Source organism: Poecilia reticulata, chromosome 6 (genome assembly GCF_904066995.2).
Source record: "Poecilia reticulata chromosome 6, P_reticulata-male-v2, whole genome shotgun sequence".
Taxonomy (NCBI): Eukaryota; Metazoa; Chordata; class Actinopteri; order Cyprinodontiformes; family Poeciliidae; genus Poecilia; species Poecilia reticulata.
In genome coordinates this window covers 20258369-20281341 of record NC_088835.1, presented here as the reverse complement: position 1 = coordinate 20281341, position 22973 = coordinate 20258369, and the positions used below count along the sequence as shown (strand labels likewise).

General features: G+C 39.2%; 1 protein-coding gene across 2 annotated transcripts in view; it reads left to right on the top strand.

Moving 5' to 3' along the window:
• Positions 1–1860: 1860 nt before the first annotated feature.
• Positions 1861–22973, top strand: part of frmd4a (FERM domain containing 4A) — a 112878-nt gene continuing 91765 nt past the window's right edge. Inside the window, exon 1 of one of the 2 annotated variants that reach the window (XM_017305248.2) lies at positions 1861–2696. In XM_017305248.2, the coding sequence (XP_017160737.2) occupies positions 2652–2696 (45 nt within the window). In that variant the 5' untranslated portion in view covers positions 1861–2651. Of the gene's footprint in view, positions 2697–18792; positions 19346–22973 lie in introns of those variants that run through there. The other variant, XM_017305249.2, reaches the window with a different exon arrangement.

Genomic DNA, 22973 nt, shown 5'->3' with positions numbered 1-22973 from the left:
CACGCACACAAATGTTTTTTTTTTCTTTATGGGAGGAAGTGTGTTCCAGAAGCCTTTGACATAATGCAGCGACACATATATGTCTGAAGACAAGTAACTTTACCACACCTTAAGGCTAAAGAGCAAGCTCAGTTTCCTCAAATCAAGCAAAGGTCTACTGCTACTAATATGGGAAAATGAAAATTCAAATTAGACAAACTCTGTTGGACCAAAAGTTGACAATGAAATCTCAGACTGCTTTGCATCAGTAGAATTCTGACACAAGATGGATAATATTTATATTTTGACAATGACAACAGGAACTGATTGATAAATTATATAGCTCACCATTCAGGGTGCTATTATATTAAGTAAAAAGACAAAAAAATATCCATCTGAGCTCTCAATTACTTAATTGCATATCCAGGCAAAAATGAGCTTTTGCCCCCTTTTCTTTTGGTAGAGTTAGCATAGCACTGCATGAAAATATAGTCACTCAATACTGGCCTTTGTTTAAATCCACCAATTACTGGAAAATCACATTATCTTCATCTGTGTGTAAGCTATTTCAGCTCCATTCAATTCAATTTAATTCACTTCATTTAATTTCTATTGCACCATTTCACAACACATTTAGAAAATAAGAAACAAAAAATAAATCCAATCGTACAGATAAACAATTACATGCATTCCAAAATTGTTCTAATTATTAAACAACACAATCAAGTTTAGTTTACTGTTCAAACTAGCTAAGAATCTTTGTATATAAAGAAATCCAGTAAATTGCATCAATTCATTGATTTGCAGCGTCCATTCCTCCTGGATGAGCATGTCGTGACAGTGGACTGTCACTTGCATTGTGTCATGACTTTGCAGCAATAGATCTTTGAAAATGCATGTAGTAACAGTGGGAAGTAAAACTCCCTTTGAACATGTAGAAAGCTCCAGCAGAGCCTGGCTCAGTGCGTGCAGCTTTCTGCCACCACCAACAAGGGTTTCAGAAGACTGGGCATACACACACAAAAATGTAAAAAAACAAAACAAAATAAATGTCATTGTGTAATAATATGTCTGTTTAGAATCTCTTTTAATTAGTGTGCTTTGTAAGTCTTGATGCATCTGATGCATTTCATGTAATTTTATGTGTATATGTGTATGGGTTGTTGTGTGTCTGTGTGTTAGCAATGCATGATATGTGAGATGTTGTTTTATGAATGGAAGCATTGAGGCACATTGATGCAAAGGGTTATTTGATCTTATATAATTGAAATGCAAAGATGCTGGAGGCATTCTGTTCTATTCTAGGCAAGTTGTGAGGTTCAGATAGCTTCTTTAGAAATGCTGCATTGCTGACAGATATTGACATGTCCCTGATCAGTTTCATTTTAAAGGTGTTCTTCTTATTTCTTTAACTAGTAATAAAGCAAAAATAAATAAATAAATGAATAAAAAATGGAAAGATTGAGTTGCGTTGTTTTCCCAAATAGGCTAAAGAGACCCAAACCTTTTCCTTGCATGTCTGTATAGCTTTCTGCAAGCTGTTTTCTGTGCGGCCAATGTCAAGGATAACCTGAAAAAGGACAAAATGAAAGTGCAGCTCTGCATCCATAAAGCAGATTCTTGTTAACACAGCACAGTGAGGGTAAAATTAGCATGTCCAATCACAGGTGTTACACCCTCTATCTGAATGGGCTAATGAGTATTCTACTCACTGAGAACCGCCTTGTTCTCTCAGAAGGCGTCGATAGGCGCAGTCTGCTCCTGCTCTCTGCGTTTCTGTTTTCTCCCCTCCCTCGTCCCCACCCACCCTCGTTTACGCTCAGTTCAGCGTGGACCTCTCTCACCAGTGGCTGCTCGCATCGCAACATTTCTCTCCTCCTTTTTCCTTTTTTCCCATCACACCTCTCCTCTGAAACTCTATTCTTTCCTCTTCTTGATCTGCTTCCCTTTTTTCGTTTGCTGGTTGGTTCAAGCCAACGATGCATAAGACAGAAGATTGGTGAAAAAGGGGAGTCCTATATGCTGGATCTCAGAGAGGAAAGCTGTGGAAAGCGTTTATATTCCCATCACAGGAAAGGAGAAGTGCTTTAGATTGGGGAGCATCATTGTTGCAAGGCAGGTTGAATCCTGCAGAGCAGCCAAGGACATTCCTGGGCAGGAGCAGGTAGGCAGATGAACCACGTGGAGGAGAGGAAGTGCTTTGTGTTGTGAGGACAGCAGACTGGAAACGAGAAGCAGACGGCAACAATTAGAAGGAGGGGAGCACTGAGTTAGAGGAGCCCCAGTCACAGGGGGTTGAGAAGGAGGGTGTGTGTGGTCCTTAGGGAGGTTTTTAAAAGTGGAAGAGGAGTGAAGGTGGGTCTACTCTGCCCTCAGATTAAACTGGAAGAAGGGGGATTGCTTGCCGGACAGTTCGAAGAGGCATAAGAAGACCAAGGGGTCACCAGCTCTCCAGAGACTGTGGGATTGTAATCGGAGCAGAGAGACAGCTCTAACCGTGAGACTGAATAGCGGCGGGCTGGTTTAAAATCTTAATTTTTCTGGTAAAAGGAAGTCTTCTTCCAAAGTCAATTCTCAAAAACGGAAGACTGAAGTAGAAGAGTAGGAGGATTTCTCTAGGACATAAGTGACCATCATTCCCTTTCAGCACCATCCTCCAGGAGGATCCCATCATGGCTGTCCAACTCATCCCCGAATCAGCTGTGAGTTTACTCATGGTAAGTCTCAGAGCAGTATGGAGCACCGACTCTTTCCAGGTGGTTTTCCGATGTCTTTAACAAAAAACATTAAGGTTGTTTCTGCAGCATTTATAATCTTTTCAAGCATTTAGAACCCATCCACCTTCCTCACCATTGTGTTTCTACACACCTAAGAAACTTTTCACTCATCAAGACTTTGGTGACAAACCTTAAATGAGTTTCTGATCAGAAAGACTTGTGCTTGTGCATGCTTTACCAAATATTTATATTCCTAAAAGGACAGATTTTAGATGTAATAGCACCATTCACATGATTGTATCAAATTAGTCTCACATAGGAAAGGTAAATGTTGCCCTTTAAGCCTTATAAGAGGCAGCTTCCTCTGTGACAGGACCTAATTAATGTTCCTCTTGTCCAGCTGAGCAGTATAACAATGGCAGAGTGGTTTTGCAGTACATCTTTTCTAGAGATTTGGCTTGGGTCAGTTGTATGATATCCCTTAATTTAAATGTAAACCCCATGTGTAAAGAAAATTCGTACATGGAAGCATGTTCGGCTCTTCTTTCTATAATGTGGACATCCTGCGATCCCAGAGGGGAGTCACGCATCGCTGCTCTACCTGCTATTCCCACCTGTCAAGGCTGTCTGTTACTATGGCGATAGGCCATGCAGTCCATCCTGGGGTGAGACAACACGATTAGGAGAAATGCAAGGGAAAAAAAGTACATAAATATGATGGACAGGTCATTGGAGGAAAGATGAAAAGGAGAGTATCAGGGAGGAGGGCAAGAACAGAAAAGAAAGAAAGGGAAACAGGGTGCTTTAGAATCAAGAAAAGTGACAACTTACAAGAGATGCTGTCAGCATTTGGTTGCTTCCCATCAAAACTGGGTCTGCCTCAAGTGGTTTTGGCGGGGAGGGGGGGTTCCCAGCATGGAGATAAAAATGGGTTCAACTGACAGTTTGTTTCCCCAGAGAGCATTTTTACTCCTCCACTGTGTATGTTTGGCATTAGTATGGGAGCTGCTCCCAAACAAGTGCTCTTACTGTCATAGTTGACAGCTTTTAAATGCATCTCTGTCAAACCTGTTTCACAGCCATTGTTCCAGTCGAAACCCCTTCATTGAGAGCCATTCTGCATTGCACCAGCAGCCAGTAATCAGTGCTCTTCAGAGAGGACACCATTTGATCTTTTGGGATTTTCCTTGGAGAAGCTTTCTGATTTTCCTTCTTTGATTTTCACTGAACAGGGATCACATGCATAGTTTTAGCACTTAGTGATTTGTTTGCAAAAATCGGTGGCATTTGCTTTCACACTGACACGTTAGCTTGAACCCATCTTAATTATTAATGGGGGAGGGGGAATGCTAGCCCAGATTAACATTGATCATGCTTCCTGCCTCACTGTGCATTAATATTTCAAGTAAATACGTGATTACTGCACAGCAGTGACTGTGGAGCAGCAAAGATGAAGAGATTGTCTGTTATAGATAACATGATTATCTTTGAGATTCAAAAAAGTTTAGTTATTTCCATTATTTGACAAGAGCTGCAGTTTGCTCAGAACAGAGGAACCCTTATGCATAGCCTAGAATCAAATAAATTATTAATGTTAATGATAATAATAAGAATTACTGCACAGTTATAAATAACAATAACAACAGTAAGGTTCAGCAAATATATGATTGGTTTTTCATTCAGTTAGTGATCATATCTCAACTAATTTCACTGGTTATCAAAAGTCCAATCAGTTTTTTAATGTTTCCAATACTAACAATTTCCTTGATACTGTCGAGTGGGAAATGAGATCAAGTATGAACCAGCTGTGTACACTCAGTGGGGAGGATCTAAAGATGGAGAAAATGACAAAAATTACAAATATATAAAACAAACTAAGATTAGTTTCTCATCTTCATGTTATTTTGAAATAGCTTGTGAAAAGATAGAGTTTCTCTTCTATAAAAATTTAAGCTTGCTTTATATCTAAAGCCTGTCTGACTCTCAGGTGAAGAGAAAGTAATTGTTTTAACGGTCTAATTCAGACTTTTGTTATCCAATTTGATTTAAGAGGGACGTGGAAACGAGTCAAGGGAAACCCAGAATGTCAAACTCAACAGGATATTTTGTCCATTTCTAGTATCAGACTGCCCACACAAACATGGTGAATGAGTTTCTTGTAGTTCTGCCTTTGGTGTTCTTCTACCTCCACCTGTCTCAGCTGGAGACACAGTTGGCTTTTCTGCTCTAGCAGCAGTTTTGCCAGAAACAAACCACTCTGAAACAACCAGCTGTACTGGTCTGCCCTTATGCTGCTTTTTCGATAGAGGTTTTTCATTTTGGATTCAGAACTAAAGTTGTGCTAAAAGTGGTATTGATTGCTTAAACACATGAATTGTTGATTTTATTTAACAATTTAACCCGTTGTCTGGTGTAAGTAGCAGTTCAATAGAAGTCTGACTTCCTGAAATGAGAGTTCAGTTTTGAGTCTTTATAGCACACTGCATATCTTCTCTCCAGGGTATAGCTATGCCCTGCAGAAGACTCATCAAGAGGTACTGACCAAATCACATGAAGTTGATATGTTAACTATTTTGAAATTCCACTTTGACATGTTTGATGAGAATTAGGAGTAAATAACAGTAATGACTACTGGCAAAAATATGAAAAAAAAATAAAATAAAATACATACAATTTTTGGTGTGCCTAATCCGGGTTTTAACATGCACCATTAGCCACGATCTGAACATCGTAATTAAATTTTAATTAAAAGACATCAAAAATAGAAGCACATTTGCTGTCGGTGTTCTGTTTTGCTGCATGTTTCACTTCATTTTCTAATGACATTAATCTCTCTTGTCAGTGTTTTTGTTTTCCACATGCAGGGGGAGAGCTGATCAATATTTATTTCGCATTTCTGTTACACTTGGCCTTGCACCCTATACGCTGACAGAAAGCAGGGTAAAGTGGAATCCTGACACACTCAGGGGCTAAGTGGATTATCTTCATAATGCTGAAGGCTGTCTGCTCTGAATACTGTGAGGGAACAGCGAGCAGCTTTACAATTCCTACTTCTCATTCTAATTCCTACATTTGACAGATCCTCTGAGGTACATGACATCCATGCACATATGTGTATCTACTCAGTTGTTAACTGCGCCATATTATGTGTGATTTCCATAGTCAATGTGGCGTTTTAGATGCATTTGAATATAAAAAAAACAGCAAAGACTTTACATCAGCCTGTATGTTGTTGCCATGTCTCTTCATTGTTTTTCCTCATTCAATTACCCTGCCACTGAGCATGCAGACCAGATGACTCAGTGTGATCAAGCCAAGGGATTCAGCACTAATCAAATCACCTCTCTATGAAGCAATGGGTGTGTGTACATGTGACTTCATGCATACAGCATCTGTGCAAAAAAAAAAAAAATTAAATAAATAACAAGAACATCAAAACAGATCTAAACGGTGAAAAACTGTGTGAAAGAACACATGTGTGGAGGATTAAAATCCTTTTTTATAATTTTGATCAAATGCACTGTAAAGGAGCAGCCTGTGTACAAACAGAGGAGGGCTGAGGAGGATGGGGGAGGGTTTTCAGAATGAGATCATACTGAGATAATTGATTACTGCCCTGTAACAATGGCAAAGAAGGAACACTCAAACAGCATTTCATGTTTGTCTTTACATATAACAGAAATAATGTGTCCTACTTTTCGTATGTTCAGCTGGAAAGGAATTAGTTTTTAGTGTTAAACTGATCATATTTTCAAGCCCAAAGAAAATGTTCTAAACCCACGTTCCTCATTGAAAACTGCTGGCACATTGAAACCTCACAGAATCACAGATAATCTTCAGCTACTGATTTAAGAAGCTGCATATCTCGCATGGATTTCTGCCCTTTATGGGTGATTATTATGAAGTACAGGCACAGATGGCATTTCATTATTGCCATTTTGTTAAAAAAATGATCCCTCTCAATCTGACGGTTTTGATTTTGGGGCACTGTTGCTCCCCCCCACCACCACCCTTTTTTCTGTTTCTGATAAATTTGTCCAGTGTTCAGTATGTGATGAATCTTTTATAAGAATCACATTATTGTATACACCCCCACACACTTACAACCCCCCCCCCTCGCAAAAGCTGCAGTGTGCCTGCAGAACAGTCACGCTTGAGTGATGTTGGGAGCCAGTGTTGCTGATGTCAGCTAACTAAAGCTGTGGAGTAGCTGCAGGAAAAAAAGAAACACTTATATGTTACAAAGAAAAGCCATTGAAATATTATGGCAGTGGTGGTTTTTGTTGAAATTTAAAAAAAAAAATAGCCCACATTGTGTTGTGTTTTGTTGAGTAAGGGTTAAATGTGTTGTACTGAAGGGGGCAACACTGCACAGCTTGTTGGTAATCAATATCTAGAACCTTTACAGCATGGCTCTCGACACTCAGGCTGAGTCCTGATGCAAATTATAGGCTTACATTGCACATCTATATTTTCTCCCATGAAAATAAAGTCACCAAAGATTATTTTGCAACATAAAAAATGCAGGGCAGTCACAGCACATACAAAAGAGATCAAACAGCATTAGCAGTGAGATCAGGACTGCCATTTACATCTGGATCACATATGACTGTCGTAGTTTTTATAGATGAGGATGGACACAGAAACATAAGCACAGGGTTAACTTGCTCCTTACAGGTCAAAAATTAAATTGAATTATTTACTTTTAACTGTCTTTATCATTTCTCACGTTCAAGAAAATGTATTTGTAAAAGCAGTAACGGAGAATCTTTAAAAATGGTGAATGTAGCAAAGTAGCAAACGCTATACATTTGAATTACATCAGTGCTTTGGGTTTTGTTTTAAGTTAATTTATTTTCTGATGACAGGTTCTGGACTGGAGTCCCACCAAAATGCGAGCTGGCATGTTTTGATGGACGGGATTTTTATTTATTTATTTTTCCTAAATTACCTTGGATTTTTCCAGAAGGGCAAAGGACCTCCAGAATTATGCACTGAGGTCTCATTATGTTATGTAGCTGCTGCTTGTTGGAGAACATTTTTATAAGTGGAGAATGTTAAGAGGTAGAAAGGTTCACTGCAGGAGCAATTTATTTCACCTCTTTGGCAGTTTTCTTACTGTGCAAATTCTGATTGTGCTTTGAATAATGATGTAAAGTAATTTTCCATAGTTTACATACAGTCAGATGGAAGTAAATTAAGTTGTATGCCTCCAATAAATTAAATCTACTGAGATGAAGTTGCTCATAGTTATTTTGGTTCGATCAAAGGTAATAACCTTTCGACTATCCTAAAAAGAGCAATCAACCGCATGGCTGGTATTGTAGAGTCTTCTGCAAAAAATATGGCATTAGAACAAATAACATTAATTGTTATATTTAGATCAATAAATATGGCATTATGTACTATGGCATTATCAGTTGTTAGTACTAGATAACTAACAATTTAGTTACTTTTACAATTATTTATTGCCTAAGATTTGTTTTCAGGTGGATGTTTGGGACAATTCATCAGACCGTCCAACAACATAAACGCAAATCTAAGAAATTCTGCTCTAGACTGTATTTGGTTGCAATCTTAAATTACCAATGTCGTTTTTCCCTTATTTCTGTTTTTACTTTCATTTCTGTTTAGTTTCACCAAAGCTCATATAAAACTTGAAGACTTGAAAGAGCAAGAGGAATGCTTTAGATTTCATATCCCTGCATGTATTAATGAATAAATATTGGGTTGTGTGTTGGGGTGTGTGTGGGGGTGTGTGCGTGTGTGCGTGTGTGCGTGCATGCGTGCGTGCGTGTGTGTGTGTGTATGTGTTTGAGACCAAATCTTGCCCTTAAATTTTCTGTTTATACTGCAGTCTGTGTATTGACTATTGATTGGCTGCAGAGGCGAAGGGGTTTCAGTCCTAATTGACTTCATCAGAGCTCCTTCTGGCTTAGCTATGCTCTTTTGTGTGCAAAGAAGGTCTCAGGTGTGACTGTGTAAAGTGTTTGCAGTGTGTGTGTGCGTGCGTGTGTGTGTGTGTGTTTTGTGTAACCTCTCCTGCATGTTAATCTGTACTGCAGTCTCGCTGTGAGGTGTAACAGCATTTCTTATGGGCTTAATGGCCATACAGATGTATGACAGGTTTGTTAGCTGTGATCATTGTGTGATCCAAAGACAAAAGTCAATGGAAACCACATTATTATGTCTCTGCATGAACACCCAGGCAGAGGCTCATCAGTCTGCTTGTGTGTCGTCTCCTGAAGTTCTCCCTCTCAGCACTGTCCACTCTACAGGATGACCGTACGTGGCAAAATTATCCAGATAATCTACCCCTTGTAAATGTTGTAATTTCTGCATTGATACATGGCATTAGTTTTTTTCCATATATATGGACCAAATTGTGTAAATGTTTTCAAACTAAAATATGAATAATTTACTTATCTTTATCAGATAAATAAGCATGTAAATAATTCTCTTTTTCCTACATTTATTTCCCTCCCTGTTTATGTTTAAGTAACATCTTTGAGTGATCTTTCAGATAGCTGCTTCCACTAAAGCAGTCTTATAGCATTTATCTGATGCCTGCTGTGTGAAGGTCAAGCTACTGTGAAAAAAAACAACAATTCCCTCACATTATTTTATTTAAGCAATTAGGGTAGCTCTGCTGACTCTAAGCCAAAGGGTGTGTCATGCTCCCTGTACAAAAGGCAAAATGTCTGGTGTAGGATTAGGCCTTTTTGGCTTCTTGACTTATTAGCTTCATTAAGCTGAATGCATAAATAATTTACAAGCCAATGGCAGTGTCAGATTAGCAAGACGCCACCTGTCTTGTGTGCCAGGATGCAGGTTGATAGGAGAGGTGGAGGGGTGGAGGGGTGGCGGAGTGACGCGAGAGGCGGGCACAGAGTGGTAGAGCCACCAGGCGGTGTGATTGGCTCACCATCTGTCCCTGCGATGGAGCAGATGTCTGAGTAGAAAGACCCATCTCTGTTTGCTTCCAAGTTCAATCTATGTCCCGCCTCTGTTGCTGCGAATGGCACTGCGGCCATTTAATGTTGTCCGTGTGTGTGTGTGTGTGTGGGGGGGGGTGCGTGTGTGTGTCCGCAACAGCATTTGCGCATCTGACATTTCCCACTCTGGATGACAGAGGTCCCACTGGGGCTGATTGTCCTCCATGTTGACTCAGTAACCACCGAATAGGACCTTGACATGATGACGAGCTGTCTTGTTAACAGCTCATAACAAGATAGGCATAGGCGGAGAAAAGCTGACAGGAGGATGACATTGCACATCATACATGCAAGGTTATTGGATGAAATCTTTGACAAGATCAAACACTCAAGATTCAGTAACTTAAAAGTGATTTTCAGAAAACATCAGCCTCACAACTTCCCATTTCTGCAGCTCTTCCACAGACATGACTTTTTGTAAGAATCACCTGAATAATACTGATAGCTGCAGGTTAAAATTCTAATATTTTGAGCTTGCAAAAATTACCAAACTAGAATACAATTTCTCTGTTACACAAGAATACAGTTACACAAGAAATGATCAAAGTGAGAAAGCAAGGCAGTTTAATATAAGAAAAATTGTTATAATAACAGGGAATAAGGAACTAAGAACAGCAAATGTGCCATGAAAAAAATCTATAATATAAATAAAATAGTGGTTCATTATGAGGACCATATGTAAAGAAAGTAATTGTAATGTAATGGTCATCATCCTATTTAGACCATTTTATACCCAGAGATCTTGCTTCTGTATCTCACCATAATGTTCTCTTCCCATGATGCAATCTGTTATAAGGAACACAAATTCCTCTTGCACCAAAACACTTGAATGCTGTGATGCTGCCACCCTTGTACTTTTTTTTTTTTTGATAGTTTGTCATTCCTAAAACAGTTCCACAGCTATGTGAGCATGTCAGTTTAGAGTGTATAATAGCATTTGACATACTGGTTTCATTTTACTTCTCCAAAAACAAAAAGAAGCGTAAAACAAAGACATATCGTACCAAAATGTCTTTTGTTTTAGGCGGTTTGAAAAGGAGAGAGGTGTATATGTTTTCCCACATTGAGTCTCATTTGAAATGTAATCTTCATATTAAAACCAGAACTGGAAACAGAGGCAAATGTCAGTCCACATAGATGAAAGAGCTTTCTTTTTAGCTTCTCACCATTACTGAAATAATGGAGTCCTTGATTACCACGGCAACGGCCCTCCTAAATCAAAGCTTTTTGAAGCTTAGCTTGTTTTTTGTCTACTTAACATCTGGACTTGTACTAGAAAAGCCCAGGCTCTCCACACACAGAGGTTTACGTACCCTGTCTGTAGACATGAACGTCATTTTAATTTGGGGATTGTGATGATTTATTTGAACCATTTTTATTGCAAGATTTGTTTATTATTAAGACAAATTACTTCAATAATTTTCATAGCAAGTTCAAAATTATACATACAAGCTTGAGTTCTGGCACGTTCACCTGTGTTCCATGTCTTCATCCTCTCTCACAACCCACTTAAATGCCAGTAGCCAAAAAATCATTTAAAAAAGACAATGGACGGACTATGCTTTGTTTGAAGGCTGGTCTGTAGCAGGAAACTTTCTGAAAACTGTCAAATATCCAGCCAGATGTACACTTGAACTTTATTTTTAATAGTGGGTAGAGGAATTGATATGGGTTTTGTATTATTTATTTATTTTTAATGAAAGTCCATATTTCTATAAGTTCTTGGTGACTAAAATTGAGAAATAAAAATGGTTGTATTGCAAAGATAACATATTTCAGACAATATATAAAAGATCACAACATACCATAATTTTCCATATGTCCAAATTACAAGACATACAAAGGAGAGATATCGGTAAAATGTTTCTTGTTTCACTCATTTGTGAACCACTAGAGGGCACTAGAGGCTGCTGATGTTTTTTGTTTGTTTTTTTTTTTAAGCGAGCTGTTTTCCCCTTCTGGGGTGCACCATCATTTGTGTGAAAGTCACGAAATCCCGAAGGCATAGAGCATAGAATGATTTATTGAGATGGTTTTAGCATAATTGCTCAAATGTGCAAACACTGCAGTTGTGAATAGATGAGAGGGGTGAAGGAGCTGCAGTGGGATGCATGAGTCTGTTTAAATTTATACTCTCACTTCGGTCCCAGTGCAAGGCATGGGGCTGAAAGCAGCAGATTGATTCAGTCTGTTTGTTTCAGTTTATGAAGGCCTACTGTATACCAAGAATGACTTAGTGATATTGTCATTTTGGCCATCATTATTTTACCATTCAATGTATACTTTATTAACCAGCTGAGGTAGCATCTAACATAAGTTCACATGCTCATGTTATTTAGACATCCCATAATCTATTCATGTCTTTCTGTTGTTTCACCTAGTCCACCTTTGATCTTAGGTTCAAGTGAACTTTGTGCATGATTCTTTATCTGAACCTACAAGAACTAACAGTGGAGGGAACAGATTATAGATAAAAAGGTGATAGATGTATCAGAACCTTAGTATTTTATATATTTCAAATATGTGGAAATAGAACTGTAATCTGTCCATATGTAGTTTCTCATCATTCACAGCAGCTTTGCATTTCACCAATACTCAGTTGGCAGTGCTCATGATAAAGCAGATTGACTTTCATCTGACTGTTTAATTGCCAATCCAATTTGTGGCAGGTTTTGATGAAAAATCTCCATGAAACTGGACAAATGTAATTTGCACCCAAGCTTTATTTTCTACACTTTCTGAGATCTGTCGGTAGAGGGCAGTGTGTGAATGAATATCGATTAAGAATTTTTGCCACGACTTGCATTGATGAGCCCGTGAATGTGAGTTGAGAGTGCGGTGAGTGCGTGCGTGCGTGTGTGTGTGAAAAATGAGGAAATAGGTCGAATTTCTGTGGATGTCGTTGTATGCCTAAGTGCGAGATCAATATTCAAAGCACACAAATCCGTAAAATTGGAACGAACTTCAGACTCTCAGCTAATGACACATGATAATATTAGAAACCTCGATAAGAGGTGTGCAGATTGCTTTGATGTTGGGGGCATTAAGACTCACAAGCAGCTAATTAAACACATTTAAACTCTCATCCACGCTGTCATTCTCTATACGTCTCTCTCTCTCTCTCTCTCTCTCTCTCTCTCTCTCTCTCTCTCTCTCTCCCTCCTGCAAAGCTCTCGATGCGCTGCCTGCAGAGAATGCTGGTTGCCCCAGACAACAGTTGCTAGGAAACCATTTTGGAATGACATCATTGCATCGAGCATGCTTGAATAAAATCAATACCTCTACTCGCGAAAATGTGTATTTAAATAGGAGAAAACATTTCTTTAACACACTGTGTCCGTGGATTCATATGTGGTGGGTAGTAAGTGATGAGTGTTTTTTTTTTTTTTATACAAAGCAGGTAGCTTTAAGATAACATTTTTTGCTTCTTATAACTTATGTACCTTTTTTTTAAGCCTATTAATTTGCAAGATGCTATAATCTTTGTCTCTTTCTATCACAGCTTTTCCCCTTTGGCCACTGTCCCAAAATACCATATGTCCTTCCCCCCTACAGAGCCGTGCTCACATTATGCCCTCTCATCCATCTTTTTTTTTCCCTTCTTAATTCGCTCCCTGTCTGCAGTTGTGAGATAAGATGTTCCTCCCTCTGAGCAGTGGTGAGATGTGACAGGAGAAGGGGCTTTCCCTCTCCCTGTTTAGGACTGCAGACAGTAATGAAGAACAACCACATGCTGCACATGGTGAAGGATATTTGTCACCCTCTGTATATGTGAATGGGCACAGTGTCATAGGAGCCGCATGTGAAGCATGTTTCTTGGGACGCACTTTAATGAACTTTTAGATTAGATGTGAAATAAATTCCCTGAGGCAGCAATCAGACTGGCTCTCTGAAACCTGGACCTCTTGGCTGTGGGAAAGGAAGGGCTGAAGCAGTTTTACACTCTAATATATCGTGGAAAATCTCTGATGCCAAACACCAACAAGCAATTTTGTGGAAATTTGTCGAAAGCTCTCACAGCATTCATACTGGTGGATTTTTTTTAATTATTTTTTTTTATTTTGTCAACTTACGACTACAAACCGACAGCCCTACCTACAAACATTCATGTGATTTTACTTAATCACCACTTTAATTTCCTAATATTTTCTAAGAAGAAAATTAATACCTTGACATTATAGAAGCTTTTATGTTAGTATTTCTACTCTACCAGTTTCCTAACTGATGAGTAAACTGGTTGAACTGGATCAGAGTAAAAGGTGCTGAACACAAGTCCACACTTTCTGATTTTTATTTGTAAATTATGCACTACCCTATAAAAATCCAATAAAATAAATTTGAGCTTGTCGTAGGAATTTTGACAAAATGTTGAAAAGTTCAAGAAATACAGGCCCTTATCTCTCGCCCTACAAATATCACTATTAGAATAATTTCAACTCATCTACTTTATTTTCTTTTCCAATTCCAAGGCATTCAAACATGAAGAACTCGCTCTGATATTTAATCTGACGCATGAATAACCTCCAACAAGGCTAAACGTGTTGGAGGCTTCCTTCCTTTTCCGGACTGGAACAAACTGGATATTGACAATGTGTTGTTAGTAAGGACGGGTCATTCCTGCATCGACGTTGTTGGTCTACAGAGAAAAGACAATCCAGTCCATAGTATGAGGGTCAACAACAGATTTCTTCAACTCTAGTGGCATTGATTTAGCCGTAAATAAGCGACAAGACCGTGTACAGACATGTTGGTCCCTTCTGTACACAGCTTGGAAACATAGTAAATATCTCTGTTTTAATAGGGAGCAGACAAAACGATACTAATCTGTCACTGAGACAATAATTCAAATACTTTAAGTTGAAGCATGTAGAAGGAGAGAAGCACATCTTTTCTTTCCTCGATATGGTTTAATTGATAATAATTGCAATTAATTCCACTGCTTCCACATTGTGTTAGTGTTTTCAGTCATGGTTAATTACTTTAGCCTATGGGATGTCTGCTTTCCACAGTGTAATTGCAGCTCTCCACAGGAATAAACAGAATATAGAGACAATTATGGACTTTCTTACAATTTCCTCACATATTTCATCCTCTTGAATCCTGCTTGAATAACAACATTGCTAAACACAATGTGCAAAAATATCAACAAATGAAAAGATGAAAATCCTCACTGACTCACTCACTGAACCAGGTTTTGTCCGTTCACATCTGTGGGATGGAAAAGTCACTAGGGATTAATGTTGGGGTCCAGCTGGGGTGTCAGGGATGTAAGTGAAGGGGAGAGAAGGCTGTAGTAGGGGGGATGGGGACGGCAGGGGGTTGGGATGGGTTTAAGGATATTGTGCACTACATTGCAATCAATGTGCACCGCGCTGTGCACATTGTTCTGTGATTGTGGTGTTTATCACCCGCTACATCCCAACCACCTATTCTCCTCTTTATGTATGTGTGGGTTTATTAGTGACTGGGTATGGTTGGGGGTTGGCACGTGCTGTAAATGTGTGTGTGTGGTCTGTGTGTGAGTGTTGGGTTTGCTGACAGGTCCACTGTCAGCTGGAATGCATGATGGTGATATATGGGACTGTATGTCACTGTGGCTTGTCAGGAACATGCACAAAAAGCACTCCACATGGCATCAATCTAAAAATATATTGTGAGTTGGGAGGTCTTACCACACAAAAACAAAAATCTGTCCTCAAAGGATATATTTGGAGGCAAAATAAAGTAAAATAGTAATTTATATTTTCAGAGATTGCTTTGGGTCTAATGACACCGCTAAGCTTAGAGGTCTGCTGATTAATGGAGTTTGAGCTCTTCCAGTTGTCTTGTCCTTGGTGACATTTTTTCCTCCAGCATCACCTGTGTTTAAGAGGATTATGTTTAGGTGATGTATTCATGTGTGTTGGATGTGTGGGTGTGCCTTGTATAAGATACAGTGTAAGGACCATTTGCTCAACATTCTACTAATTTGAATCAGACATGATAACATTTTATTTTAGGCTTAACACTTCTGACTCTTTGTCTTTAAGACAAAAATGAAATGTCTAGGTTTATTTGAGTCCATCAAATAATCTCGTGTTGCTGCAAATGGTGTCGTCAGCGTGTGGACCACAGCTCCTGTGCGCTCAGGGCGCGCCCACATTCCTGCCTATTCAAGCCAACAATAGTGAGGAACAGACTCCCAATGGAGATAGACCCAACTTGGCTAGGAGCGAACCAGACATTAACTGGCAAGAGTGAGACTTGACAATAGAGAAAGGGCTTAGTAGTCCATCTGTTGGGCACTAAAAACTCAGATAAAGATAATGGTACGGATATTTTAGTTTTTTGTGTGTTGAATTTAAATTCATTCTGTTTAAAAGATCTTGTCTTATGCCCACTACTGATCCACTGCTAATCCAGATACTTTCTGTTTCTGCAAAGATTTTTGATAACTTTTTTTGCTTTGAAAATCAAAGGTAAAAACATTTAATGAAACACCATCGTCTGCATTAAAAAACAAATCCCAATCCTTCTCTATTCTCTCTACAGAAATTTGTATGTTGAGGCTCCAATGGCTCTGTCACCTGCCGCTTGAGTGTTATTGATCATAGCCTCACTATGTTGTGCTGAAATGTTCGTGCTCTCTCAGCTGGCTAGGGATCGATGCTGAAATGTGACAGAAGGTTCCAGTCTATCTGCTTTTTGATCGATGCAATGATCATTCAACAGTGTGACGTTCATAATATGTATAAAATGTGCTGACAAAAATCAATGAGTTAGCCGTTAACCACCACCTGGAGGGGTTACATACCTTAACACACCTATCCATCTGTGAAAAGGGTGGTGGCTGTTTTTACATTACGGATGCTGTTCATTGTAACATAGGGATCACTTATATTTAATGCCATTTGTAAATGATAATATACACATTTCTTGAATTACAGTGATTTCTGTTTGTTCTATTGCCAAATAAATAATCTGAGTTTACTACATACTCACAGCTCAGTGATGAGAAACACTTTCTTGCAGGTTTAGGCTGCTAATAGGCTGGTTTTCTAACTAAATATATATTTTTTAAAAACGGGACGTGTTAATATAAAACAATCTGTGGAAATTTTGACGAACTTATGAATGACCTTAACAATTCACACAGTAAAAATGTGAAGGTTGTTACTGTGAAATTATGTGCAGCACAAATGATTGAAAGAACATCCCCAGAGATATTCTGTCATCATTAATTTAGTAAATTTAACACTTTTTGGTCCTATCTGGGTCAATGTGGAGAGACCAGACTAAAAATAATTGAGAGACAAAAAGAACAGCGTGAGAGCGAATGCTTCACTTGGAATCATGCAGTTCAGGCAGAGAGGCTCGTCAAAGGCTGCAGGCGGCCACCTGAACCCGAGTGTGTCATTTCACTTCGTTCTTAGATCCAACAGCTGTGGCAGGGGAAGACCGTGGGTGGAGGAATGCTCAGATTTGATTATTTATTTTAGTTTGTTTTTTTTAAGCACTCAGTTTCTTTTTGCCGCTGCCCTTATCAACATAGTTCTCATGGCAACAACTGAAAACACGGGAGAAAATTTGTATGTTTTTATGTTTCTTAAGGACAGACAATATTACAGTTTGCAGCCAGTAAGCGCTGGAGCTATTGGTCTTTCTTTACAGCAACTCTCCGATGAACGAGAGGAAAAAGAAAAACACATTTGTTTGGGGCTTGAGGGAAGATCATGAAACTGAGAACCAATTAAAATTTTATAGCTTCCACCAATTTATGTTTTGCTTTTAATCGTTGGAGGATAGGAGGGAGCAATATGAAAATGCTGAGATTTAATATTTACATAAAGTAGGATTGGACCTGAGTTAACACAATATTATTTTCACTAATCTAGCAAGTTTTGGGTTTAAATACCATTCATCATGTTGTGAATGGAAACAAGGAGCTGGTTTTAAACCTTTGCTCTACTAATGCCATGTACTGGTGTGTTCATAAAAACCGCTAGTTCTCAAAACAACCTGTTGGTTTTTAAAAATCCTGCTTAAAATCGAACTCAGATCTTGGAAAAAAAAAACATTTAGTAGTCAAAAATTCAATTCAGGGATTTTTTTAAAAATATAAATTAGGCAGGTCAGGCAAATCAATTTAATTAAAGTAGCTGGAGGAAAAGGCAATTTTCTCTTAAGAAACAATGGCTAATGCAAAACTGTCTTGTTTTATGACCGTTAAAACTGTATGTTTCCATATAATTTCCCCTTAAGAAAGACACTCCATACCAACACCATGTCCAGGTCAATTTATTGAATGAGTAGTAAGTAGTAAGAATTGTAAAGACTTATTTTATGAGGAAGTTGACCATGGACTTCACTAACATTCAGATAGATTCCCCACATTGTGATCCATTCATCCATCCATTGTCCTCCAATTATCCAAGATAGCCGGAAGACGTGATACCGCCATGACGATATCAGGTCCAGAAGGGAAGTCCCTCTCCTCTGCAACTGTCTCCAGATCATTTTGGAGGATTCCCATGCCAGAAGGGATGTGTAGTCTTTCCATCATATTTTGTGTCAACCCCAAGGTCTTCTTACAGTGGGAAATGGATCCACACTGATCTGGAAGTATAGAAGATCAATAGTGGTTTCGGTGTGCGTTCAGCTCAGTGTTTTTTCTTTTAGTCCTGGTCTGGGATTGGACGTGTGCAGGTGGGGAAACCCTATATGTGACTGTGAACAGGTTGGAAAGCAACAAAACAATGTCTAAATATTTGAATTGGTGACTCATGCCTCGTCTATTATGAGAATAGTGGTTGATCATGTTGCTAGGCAATGAAGAGCCACTATTGTCTAGAGGGACAATGGTGGACCAAAGAGTGCCCTCTCTTTTTTTTCTTTGTTTTTCTTGCTATCTATCTCCATCGCTTTCAAAAACGCACAGCCACTGTGAGCATATGTTCCGTCTCACCTCTCAAGTTGGGCGGGAATTTGGAGTAGACCGTCTACGTGAAGGATTCACAAACAGACTGAGTGGGTGAGGGACAGGAGGAAGAGGGAAGAGAGAGAGCCAGCAGACGGAGGTCACTACGATTAAAAAAAAAAAAAAGACCTGCAATCATTTGACACATTGAAGGGAACAAATGTAGCTGGCGGCACCGAGGGAGAGTTAGCGAGGCAGGGGGGAGAGAAATAAGCTAAAGGATGTAGAGAGAAAGGTAGAGAAGAGAGAGACCCTTTATGGACATTGCACATTAACAGCACAGGGGTTTGCAGGGTAGGATCACACATTTACTGACAGGTTGGAGATAGAGAGAGAACCACCAGGAGTTTCTCACTGCCCTCTCGCCTCCTGCTTCAAGCTGTGTGTGTGTGTGTGTGTGTGTGTGTGTGTGTGTGTGCGTGTGTGTGTGTGTGGATGTGTGGGTGCATATATGCCTGCACAAACTCCCACATTGCACACAGACTCTCTGTGTGCCTGTCAGTGTGCTGGGCTCTCTGGGTGGGTAGAGAGCTGTAGCTGAAGAGAAGAGATGCTCGCTCAGAGGATGAGACAGCGTTTCTAACAGGATCTATTTGCGGATTGGGATAATACACCGACACAGCTGAGGGGGCCCCGCGAGCCCACCGGAACCAACCGAATCAGCTATGGAGGGACTGCTGTCTCCAATGAGGACGAGGGTGAGTTACCACGGGAATTTCAGAAAATGGCAACTACTGTTTCATCCATAAAAATCCGTCATCGGAAAGACTAATGTTAGACAGCATGTCTGGAGAGATGCAAAAGGTTGTACATTTGCAGTGCGCGGGAGACAGAGATCCAAAATGCAGTTTACAAGCAGTGAGTGATTGCGTGTGCGTGTGTGTGTGTATGTGTGCAAAGATTAACGAGGCAATGCTCTGAAAGAATGACTCAGTGTTTTAACGTGGTGCCCATCTCCAGTCAGCACAAACTGCTGGCCTCTGGATTTAGGCAAGTGACAAAAAGGAGTGGAGACAAGGGTGCAAGGGAGGAACTGGCTGCTGATTGTCCAGTGATTTGCATGAATTTCTCAAAGTGAGGATTCACTATTGTTCTTGTACAACATGACCTTCTCTGTATTAGGGACTCACGTCTCATCCAAAATGGTGTAAGTGGGATGATGTGTTCAGCGTCAAGAGCTCAACAGAACAGGTTGCAAAGGAAGTAAAACAATTAGAGATGTACCGGTCAATAAGAAAAAAAAAAAAAAAAGATTGGATTTGGTCATTTTCACACGATCTGTTCTGATTGCTGAATAGTAGGTATAATACTTTAATTGGCAGGTCAGACCTAATAGAAAATTGGAAATAGGTTTCAAGCCAAAAATCCAGAAAATAGTATAACAATACATTAATCTTTTCAGTTTAATTCAGTTTATTTGAACAGCACCAATTCACAACTTGTCATCTCAAAACACTTTACAAAAACTTGAACTTTACTATTTAATTACAGGTACATTCCAATTAATTAGTTATATAAAACAGTGAATTAAGTTCAGTTCATTACCAAAATTGGTTTAAATAAAAGCTTTCCATCTTTCCATCTAGGGTTGCATTAAGTCACATGTTTGCAGCATTCACTCCTCCTGGATGAGCATGACAGTCACTTGCTTTGTGCCATTGACTTTGCAGCAATCCCTCATGCCAACCATGCATGTAGCAGCAGTGGAGAGGAAAAACTCCCCCTTTAACCGGAAGAAAGCTGTTTATTCAGTTGATATGCTAAATATTAAGTCATTCAAGAAAGTCTCTTTCTTCTTTCTACTGCAAGAGCTGCTGTGTTTAATGATTTATGAATCTAATCTAAACTTTTCACTGTAAAGAATAAGCTTTTTATTTTACAGTATTTATTCTATTATACTCCTTTTTTTCAGCCATCTTATTCTTGCCCAAAATCAAAAAGACATTCTAACTTTGCTTTATTTTTCGTGCATCTCTCTTCCTGTCTACCATTCATGTGTTATCCCTCCTTTCACTGCTTCTGACAAAAAATTCTAAAATATGTAAATGTGAAAAATCACCTTTATTAGTATATTGGCTCAGATTTTATTCTTGAAATCCTAAATATGCTGCCTTAGCCTCGTCTTTGTGAGTTTTTAAACCATTGATAGTGTCATCATGCATGACCACCATCTGCTCATGTCTCCTCTTTCACTTCGTTTTCCTTTTTCTTTCTTTTGTCTGTTTTAATCTCATTTTTTTCTTTACTCCTGTGCTGTACATGCTACACAATTCCTTTTTGCATTCAAGCCAAGAGTTGAGCTTGTCTGCCCACCTGTCTGTCTCTCCTTCTGCCTGTCTGCCCCTTGCCCTGCTTTTGGCAGGTAATATGAGCATTATAATTGGTGTTTGCAGATCGACTCGTCATCTAATCCAAACAGAAGAGCTAGCAGGGGTTTTTCCATTTTTTTGAAGATAGACTTGGCTTCTGTAATATGGCGCAGAATCAAGACTGTGCCGTCTGCGACTCTGGCCAGATTTTGCTCCCTGGCAAATCTGTCTGAGTCATTTTTAATAACTAAATGATTTTTTGATTCATCTTCATCAGCTAGAATGAACTTCCCATAACCGGTAGCTGATGTACGCGTATCTCGGTCTTAGCATCAAAGTGAGTTTAGCAGATTTGCGAATAGGGGAATGATGATCAAGCAGAGGAGTCTGTCAAACTTTGCCCTGTGTAATCTTCTGTTAATGCCTTTTCACTTGGCTTCAGAGATGAAAGAAAGTATCAAGCGTGGACATGAATTTTAATTTTGGCACTCCTTTATTTCATCAAATTCATGGCGGTTACAAAGTTTTACAACATTATATTGGTTTATTTGCATTTAAGACAGAGTAATGTTTTGTCGTTGTGGAATAGTGAGGTGCAGGTAGTCAAAGAGCAAAACTGCTGTACATTAAATTTGTACTCTATTTAACAAAAAAGTGCTTCAGTGTGTTTTTTGGAACCAAAGGACAAACAAAAAGGCGTCTTTAGATCACGCTTGACTTTTTCCTCAAAGTGACAATAGAAAAATAAGCTCTTCGTGAGCTTTTTTTTTTGTTTGTTTTGTTTTTATGGATCAATCATGAATATTTTTGCTTTTAATAAATTATTATTTCTGTGACTTTCTTTAACTTGCTTTTTTTTCCTATTCCCTATTTGATTATTTACATGTTTGATGTTGCTTTTATCATCACATTTATTCATTTAGCAATAAGAACAATAAGGAATAATAAGAACCTTCCTTTAAAAATTACAGCACATACATTTATAACTTCTCTCTTCCTAACTTCACGCACTTTTCGCTTTTGCAGTAAACATGAAGGACTTGTTTACATCTCGAAACTGTAGATCTAAACAAACGGAACATCTAAAGACTCTTAAAAAAGAAAAGACCCCCGGTGGGAACCCCTTTTGTGTCTTATTTATGCATATAGGTCAGTAGGACAAGGATCTGAAGCTTCAGAAAAGTCTTCTCTGGAGACCATGTAGGCTGTGAGTGAGTGTGCTGTGTATCAATTGTCTAATCGGCTCGTGTGTGTGTGAGCTAATCAATAGGGAGTTGTTATCTAGAGATTAACCCTGTCAGTGTTCTATCAGTCCAATCATAGAGATTCAGCTGCTTCTCTTTTGCTTTTGTTGCTCTGTGTCTCTGTCAGGACCTCCTGTTTCGTCTTCTGGTGTCTGACACAAACCTTTCCGTTACAAAAGAGGGTTTTTTAAAACTATAAACTCAAAATCTTCATGCGTCTCTCATCTGCATATGCAAATCATAATCACCATAACTCCTCCTCTCTTCTTTCGTTATAATGAAATACTAATTTTATTCATCTGTGGCTCTTTTCCTACCTGCATCAAACCCTCCATGTGGTTCATTTCCAAAGTAGGCAGCTTGTCCTGAGAGTTAAGGTCAAACTGAGCTACAAGGAGAGTGACCAGACCCACGGCCTTGAATCCCAGCCGCCTCGCTGCTCAGATGAAAATAATTATAGGAGAAAGGTAGAGATGGTGGGCTGGAGGGGGGGAGGGTGGGAGGGTGGGGGGGGGGGTCTGTGGAATCGTCTTTGGCAATGCACTCAGACACTAAGACATTCACTATTTGCCGATGCACAGCAGGTTATCTGGCAACATTTAAAGGCCAAAGAAAACAGCAGAAGGATATCTGGTGGCTGGAACCACATGGGCAAACACACACACGCACGCACACGCACTCACACACACACACACACACACACGCACACACACACACACACACTAATGCGCAAACATATGCTTATTGAATATAGAGCTTCATGTCCCAGCTGT